At 42.7% G+C, this 8,270-nt stretch overlaps 1 protein-coding gene across 1 annotated transcript in view; it reads left to right on the top strand.

The window, feature by feature from the left end:
* Positions 1-340: 340 nt before the first annotated feature.
* Tsf2 (transferrin 2) overlaps positions 341-8,270 on the top strand; it is a gene marked incomplete at its 5' end in the record, with an annotated part of 25,192 nt that continues 17,262 nt past the window's right edge. The window contains 6 exons of the mRNA XM_080269206.1: positions 341-490; positions 922-1,054; positions 2,089-2,234; positions 2,906-3,023; positions 4,239-4,419; positions 5,763-5,916. Of these exons, the coding sequence (XP_080125332.1) occupies positions 341-490; positions 922-1,054; positions 2,089-2,234; positions 2,906-3,023; positions 4,239-4,419; positions 5,763-5,916 (882 nt within the window). The remainder of the gene's footprint in view (positions 491-921; positions 1,055-2,088; positions 2,235-2,905; positions 3,024-4,238; positions 4,420-5,762; positions 5,917-8,270) is intronic.

The raw sequence follows: 8,270 nt of genomic DNA, 5'->3' as shown, positions 1-8,270 counted from the left end.
TTGATATGCACTTATATAGCATTATCATGTCACCTCTTTTCCTTCTCTCCTGTAGTGTTGGTAGATTCTGTTTATTTAGTCTTTCTTCGTAGCTTAGGTCCCTTAAGCTTGGTATCCATCTTGTAGCGGCCCTTTGAACTGTGTGTGTGTGTGTGTGTGTGTGTGTGTGTGTCTGTCTCTCTCTTTATCTCTCTCTCTCTCTCTCTCCCCCAGGTCTGAGTGTAATGCCAGTGCGATGGTGTGTGTGTGTGTGTGTCTGTCTGTCTGTCTGTCTGTCTGTCTGTCTGTCTGTCTCTCTCTCTCTCTCTCTCTCTCTCTCTCTCTCTCTCTCTCTTTATCTCTCTCCCTCTCCCCAGGTCTGAGTGTAATGCCAGTGCGATGGTGTACTATATCCCCCCAAGAACAGAAGAAGTGTAACCATCTGGCGCAGGTGGTTGAGGCAGATGGCGCACAGTTCACTGGCACCTTCACAGCAGTCGAATGTGTACAGGTAAAATACAGGAAATACAGTAGGTCGTTGGAATGCGTTTGGGATGTGGTCGAAAATACTGTAATCCCACACTGTATGTTGAAGAAAAATATAAAAGCAGTAATAGTAATAATAATAATAATAATAACAGTAACAATAATAATAATGATAATAATAATACCATAGCAGTAGCAGAAGAGTAGTAGTAGTAGTAGCCTAATAATAATAATAATAATAATAATAATAATAATACCATAGCAGTAGCAGAAGAGTAGTAGTAGTAGTAGCCTAATAATAATAATAATAATAATAATAATAATACCATAGCAGTAGCAGAAGAGTAGTAGTAGTAGTAGTAACCTAGTAATAATAATAAAAGTAGTAATAATAATAATGATAATGATACCGGTAATAATAATAATAATAATAATAACACCACTCCTCGTCCACAGCGCGCCAACCATGAGGAGTGTATGGTGATGCTGGACAGCGGACAGGCCGATTTGGTAGTACTCGACCCTAATGAAATATTTATCGCCGGCCGCTACCACTCCCTCGTGCCCATCATGAAGGAGAGCTATGATGGTGGGTGGAAGTTGCACTCTCTCTCGCTCTCTCTCTCTCTCTCTCTCTCTCTCTCTCTCAGTGTAATTTTTAGTGGAGGTAAAGATAGAATAGTAATAATAATAATGATGATGATGATGATGGTGATGATGATGACAATAATGATGATGATGATGATGATGGTGATGATGATGGTGATGATGATGATAATGGTGATGATAATGATGATGATGGTTGTGATGATAATGATGATGATGGTGATGATGATGATAATGATGATGAGGAGGATGACGATGATGATAATGATGATGAGTGTGACCTCAGGGATGAGGGACTGAACAGGGAGGCTGCCAGAGATCAAGCAGAGTGGAGAGCTGCCATCTCAGGGATAAGGGAATGAATAGGGAGGCTGCCAGAGATCAAGCAGAATGGAGAGCTGCTGATTGTGTGTGTGTGTGTGTGTGTGTATACTTGTGTACTAATATCTTCTATCTATCTATTGCAGACGCCATAATCCCATAAGGGGTGGCCACAAACAAACCACCGCCATGTCACCCTGTCCCATGCCATTTCACTGCCCTGCTTCCAGCTCACACACCCCTCTCTTATATACCTCTCCACTCCATCCCTCCATCTTATCCTTGGCCTCCCCCTCCCTCTCCACCCCTCCACTTTACTCACACACTCTCCTCATCAGTCTCTCATATACCTCTCCACTCCATCCCTCCATCTCATCCTTGGCCTCCCCCTTACTCATATACTCTCTCTTCATCAGTCTCTCATATACCTCTCCACTCCATCCCTCCATCTCATCCTTGACCTCCCCCTCCCTCCTCACTCACATACACTCTCCTCATCAATCTCATGCACCTCTCCACTCCATCCCTCCATCTCATCCTTGGCCTCCCTCTCACTCACATACACTCTCCTCATCAGTCTCTCATATACCTCTCCACTCCATCCCTCCATCTCATCCTCGGCCTTCCCCTCCCCCCAATGTACACCCTCTCTCTCCTACTCCTGTGTACTAATTCTGCTTTTTTTTCCACCCCCAGAGGGACGAAAACTGTATTACTCCGTTGCAGTCACACACAAAGGAAATCTGACGAACGTTGTAGGGACTCTGCAAGATTTGGCCGGGACTGTTGCCTGCTTCCCGTCCGTCGCGTCGATGGGGGGTTGGATTATACCCATCGCGAAGGTAAGTGTCTATCTGTCTATCTATCTGTCTATCTACAAAACATTCTCCACATATTGTACCTTCACATAAATGTATCTGATACTACTACTACTACTACTAATAATAATAGTAATAATAATACAGTAGAACCTCACTATAACGGACTAATAAAAGCCATTCCGAAAAGTGCGAAATTCCGATAAAAGTGACATCCGGTCTTCCCCCTGCTAATCTGGACTTTTTCTGATATATCAGACATTAGTCCGGATTGCATGAATGGTTTTTAAACTGTACTGTGTTATAACTTCACTACAATAATCCAATGGTGTAATATATATAATAATACTGTACTGTACACTGATAAACATGTCTTTTATTTACCTTATTATGGTGAACACAGCTGAAGTGGTCAGGTAGTCTGTACTGCTTCTGGCTTTATTGGACTTTTTCCCATATAAGAGAATTTAGTCTGGTAGCTCCTTGAGTCCGATAAAAGCGAATTCCAGTATTGAAGTCCGTTATATCGAGGGTTTACTGTAATATGTTCGTATAAAATAATATTTGTGTATAATATGGTCATGTATAATATGATTTGTTTATAATATTGAGATTTTACTGTAATAATAATAATAGTAACACTAATAATAATAATAATAACAATAATAATAATAATAATCACCTCTATCCCCCAGCTTATAGGGTCGGGGGCAATGAAGGTAACAGACTGTAACAACCACATCAAATCAGCCTCGGAGTTTTTCAGCGCTGGATGTGCCGTGAATATACTTACTGACAAATACAACCCCCTCGGTGAGTAGTAGTGGTTGTAGTAGTAGTAGGAGGAGGAGGAGTAATAATAGCAGTAATAGTAATAGTAGTAGTAGTTTTTCAATGGCAGATGTGCTGTGAATATACTTACTGACAAATACAACCCGCTCGGTGAGTAGTAGTAGTGGTAGTAGTAGTAGTAGAGGTAGTAGGAGTTGTAGGAGTAGTAGTAGCAGTAATAGTAATAGTAGTAGTAGTTTTTCAATGGCAGATGTACGGTGAATATACTTACTGACAAATACAGCCCCCTCGGTCAGTAGTAGTAGTGGTAGTAGTATTAGAGGTAGTAGGAGTTGTAGGAGTAGTAGTAGCAGTAATAATAGCAGTAATAGTAATAGTAGTAGTAGTTTTTCAGCGCTGGATGTGCCGTGAATATACTTACTGACAAATACAACCCCCTTGGTGAGTAGTAGTAGTGGTAGTATGAGGAAGAGGAGGAGTGGTAGTAATAGTAGTAGTAGTAGTAGTAATGATAATAGTAGTGGTGGTGGTAGTAGTAGTAGTAGTAGTAGTGGCAGTAGTAGTAGTAGGAGTAGTGGCAGTAGTAGTAGTAGTAATAGTTGTAGCAGCAGTAGAAGTAATAGTAGTAGCAGTAGGAGAAGGAGGAGTAGTAGGAGTGGTATTAGTAGTAGTAGGAGTGGCAGTAATAGTTGTAGCAGCAGTAGAAGTAATAGTAGTAGTAGTAGTAGGAGGAGGAGGAGGAGGAGTGGTAGTAGTAGTAGTAGTATAGTGTGTGTGTGGGAGCTAAAGTGAATAACGTATAGCACTTCTACTTGTAATTTTTAGCACTTCTTCATGACTAGCACTACTTCCAGCACTCCCAAACAGTTCTTCCTTAACCCCCAAACACCACATCCTCTCTCTCTCCCTCTTCCCCAGGTGATAATTCTCAGGTGCTGTGTAGTGTATGTGGAAGTGAATGCGAATAGAACAATGTATAGCACTTTTTCTTGTCATATTAGCACTTCTTCATGACTAGCATTACATTCCAGCACTCCCAAACAGTTCTTCCATGACCCCCAAACACCTCTTCCTCTCTCTCCCTCTCCCCCAGGTGATAATTCTCAGGCACTGTGTAGTGCTTATGGAAGTTAAAATGAATAGATTAACGTATAGCACTTCTTCATGACTAGCATTACTTCCAAATAGTTCTTCCTTGACCCCAAACACCTCATCCTCGCTCTCCCTCTCCCCCAGGTGATAATTCGCAGGTGCTGTGTAGTGCGTGTGGGAGTGATCTGCCTGGGCAACACTGTACAAGTCAGGACCTCTATGCTGGCTACCCGGGCGCGTTTAGATGTTTGATGGATCAAGGACACATTGCGTTTGTAAAGCACACGACTGTACGGCAGGCTCTACGGGGCCGGACGGATTACACGTGAGTTGATATACACTGGTGAGAGAGAGAGAGAGAAAGATAGACAGACAGACAGATAGAGAGATGGAGAATGAGAAGAAGGATTGTACGTGAGTGGATATAAACTGGTGAGAAACAGACAGACAGAGGCAAATAGAGAGGGACAGACAGGCAGAGATAGAGACAGATAAACAGGGAGAGAGACAGACAGACAGATAGACGGGGAGAGAGACAGGCAGAGAGATAGGAACAGACAGGTAGACAGGGAGAGAGACAGATAGACAGAGGGAGATTGCCTTTGTTAAGCACATGACTGTACACCAGGCTTTGCAGGGCAGGAAGGATTATATGTGAGTTGATATACACTGGTGAGAGAGAGAGAGAAAGATAGAGAGAGAAAGAGAGGAAGGATTGCATGTGAGTTGATATACACTGGTGAGAGAGATAGACAGAGACAGAGAGAGACAGAAAGAGAGGAAGGATTGTATGCGAGTGGATATACACTGGTAAGAGAGAGACAGACAGACAGAGACAGAGAGAGGGAGGGAGAGATAGATAGAGAGAGAAAGTGAGGAAGAACTGTATGTGACTGGATTTACACTGGTAAGAGAGAGAGACAGACAGACAGACAGGCATAGAGAGAGAGAGAGATTATTTGAGTTGATATACATAGAGAGATAGTCAGAGGTATGCAGAGAGACAGACAGAAGTATGTAGAGATAGACAGACAGAAATATATGCATGTGGGGAGATAGATAGAAATAAGTGGAATTTTTTGGAGATATATGTTGAGATGGATGTGCTGGTAAGTGTTTGAGGTATCCTGAGATGGTTTGGCCTGGTGGAGAGACTAGGGAATGAGAGACTGACTAGGAGTGTGTGTGTGAGGTGGAGGGAGTGTAGAGTCACCAGTAGGCAGAAGGAAGAGGAAAGAATGAAGGAAAGAAAGAAGAGGGAGTGTAAAGTCACCCGTAGACAGAGGGAAGAATGAAGGAAAGAAAGACAGAAGAGGATGGAAGGAAGAGAGGAAAGAAAGACAGAAGAGGAAGGAAGAGAGGGAAGAAAGACAGAAGAGGAAGGAAGGAAAGGAGAAAGGAAGAGAGGAAAGACAGAAGAGGAGGGAAGGAAAGGAGGAAGGAAGAGAGGAAAGAAAGAAGAGGAGGAAGGAAGAGAGGAAAGAAAGAAGAGGATGGAAGGAAAGGAGGATGGAAGAGAGGAAAGAAAGACAGAAGAGGAAGGAAGGAAAGGAGGAAGGACGAGAGGGAAGGGCAGTCACCCATATACACTCCTTATTAATCTCTCATATACCTTTCTACTTCATCCCTCCATCTCATCCTTGGTCTCCCGCTCTCTTTTGTTTACAGTGAGGCGGACTTCGAGCTCTTGTGTACAGATGGGACCTTCGCACCGTTGAATGACTACGAACGATGTAATTGGGGCTCGGTGCCGTCCAACGCTATCGTCACTACCTCAGCCAAGAGCCCAGAGCAACGACGCAACCTACAGGACTTCCTTAAGGTCGGTAAACATCATCATCATCACCATCATCATCATCACCATCATCATCATCATCATCATCACTGTTTGTCATTTTCATCATTGTCCTCCTCCTCCTCCTTCTTCTCCTCCTCCTCCTCCTCCTCCTCCTCCTCCTCCTCCTCCTTCTCTTCCTTCTCCTCCTCCTCCTCATCATCATCATCATCATCATCATCATCACCACCATTATTTGTCATTACCATCATCATCAACATTATTATCATTATTATTATTGTCATTATTACTGTCACCATCATCATCATCATCATCATCATCATCACTGTTTGTCATTTTCATCACTGTCCTCCTCCTCCTTCTCCTCCTCCTCCTCCTCCTCCTCCTCCTTTTCCTCTTCCTCCTCCTCCTCCTCCTTTTCCTCTTCCTCCTCCTCCTCCTCCTTTTCCTCTTCCTCCTCCTCCTCCTCCTCCTTTTCCTCCTCCTCCTCCTCCTCCTCCTCCTCCTCCTCCTCCTCCTCCTCCTTCTCTTCCTTTTCCATTTCCTCCTTCTCCTCCTCCTCCTCATCATCATCATCATCATCATCATCATCATCATCATCATCATCATCATCATCATCACCATTGTTGTTGTTGTTATTATAATTATTATCATCATTATTATTATTATTATCATTGCCAGTTTCATCTTCATCATTTATCATTTTCATCTGTCATCATCCTCATCATCATCATCATCACTATTGTTGTTGTTATTATTATTATTATTATCATCATTATTATTATTATTATCATGCCAGTTTCATCTTCATCATTTATCATTTTCATCTGTCATCATCATCATCATCATCATCATCGTCGTTGTCTAGTGGCATAGGTCCATGGAAAGGGGGGGGGGGTACAGGGACGATTCCAGGATTTTGGTAAGAGGGGGACGAGCAAAGTGATTCTCTACAGCTAGGGGGTATGGGAGGGTGCTGTGACCTCCCCCAGGAAAGTTTTTGACAATCAAGCATTTTGGAGTCATTTTGAGGCCTGAGGAGGGATATATTGGACTGATTTGATATTCAGTTACAAAACTTGATGTAGTGCTGCCTACTTCTTCCTTAGCCTTTATCATTCTTTTTCTGTGTCTGTCCTCCTCTCTTCCTATTTCTCACCATCATCCACTCACTTGATGTAGTGCTGCCTACTTCTTCCTTAGCTTTTATCGTTCTTTTTCTGTGTCTGTCCTCCTCTCTTCCTATTTCTCACCATCATCCACTCACTTGATGTAGTGCTGCCTACTTCTTCCTTAGCTTTTATCGTTCTTTTTCTGTGTCTGTCCTCCTCTCTTCCTATTTCTTACCATCATCCACTCACTTGATGTAGTGCTGCCTACTTCTTCCTTAGCTTTTATCATTCTTTTTCTGTGCCTGTCCTCCTCTCTTCCTATTTCTTACCATCATCCACTCACTTGATGTAGTGCTGCCTACTTCTTCCTTAGCATTTATCATTCTTTTTCTGTGTCTGTCCTCCTCTCTTCCTGTTTCTTACCATCATCCACTCACTTGATGTAGTGCTGCCTACTTCTTCCTTAGCTTTTATCATTCTTTTTCTGTGTCTGTCCTCCTCTCCTCCTGTTTCTTACCATCATCCACTCACTTGATGTAGTGCTGCCTACTTCTTCCTTAGCTTTTATCGTTCTTTTTCTGTGTCTGTCCTCCTCTCTTCCTATTTCTTACCATCATCCACTCACTTGATGTAGTGCTGCCTACTTCTTCCTTAGCTTTTATCGTTCTTTTTCCGTGTCTGTCCTCCTCTCTTCCTATTTCTTACCATCATCCACTCACTTGATGTAGTGCTGCCTACTTCTTCCTTAGCCTTTATCATTCTTTTTCTGTGTCTGTCCTCCTCTCTTCCTATTTCTTACCATCATCCACTCACTTGATGTAGTGCTGCCTACTATCATTCTTTTTCTGTGTCTGTCCTCCTCTCTTCCTATTTCTTACCATCATCCACTCGCTTGATGTAGTGCTGCCTACTTCTTCCTTTACCTTTATCATTCTTTTTCTATGTCTGTCCTCCTCTCTTCCTATTTCTTACCATCATCCACTCACTTGATGTAGTGCTGCATACTTCTTCCTTAGCCTTTATCATTCTTTTTCTGTGCCTGCCCTGCTATCTTCCTATTACTTACCATCATCCACTCACTTGATGTAGTGCTGCCTACTTCCTTAGCTTTTATCATTCTTTTTCTGTGTCTGTCCTCCTCTCTTCCTATTTCTCACCATCATCCACTCACTTGATGTAGTGCTGCCTACTTCTTCCTTAGCCTTTATCATTCTTTTTCTGTGCCTGCCCTCCTCTCTTCCTATTTCTCCCATCTTTCCTGTCACTTCT

This window comes from Coenobita brevimanus, chromosome 32 (genome assembly GCF_032717465.1).
Source record: "Coenobita brevimanus isolate Jiangsu-jjx chromosome 32, ASM3271746v2, whole genome shotgun sequence".
In the NCBI taxonomy this organism is placed as follows: Eukaryota; Metazoa; Arthropoda; class Malacostraca; order Decapoda; family Coenobitidae; genus Coenobita; species Coenobita brevimanus.
The sequence above is the reverse complement of the archived record's forward strand: the minus strand, read 5'-3'. Positions and strand labels throughout refer to the sequence as shown.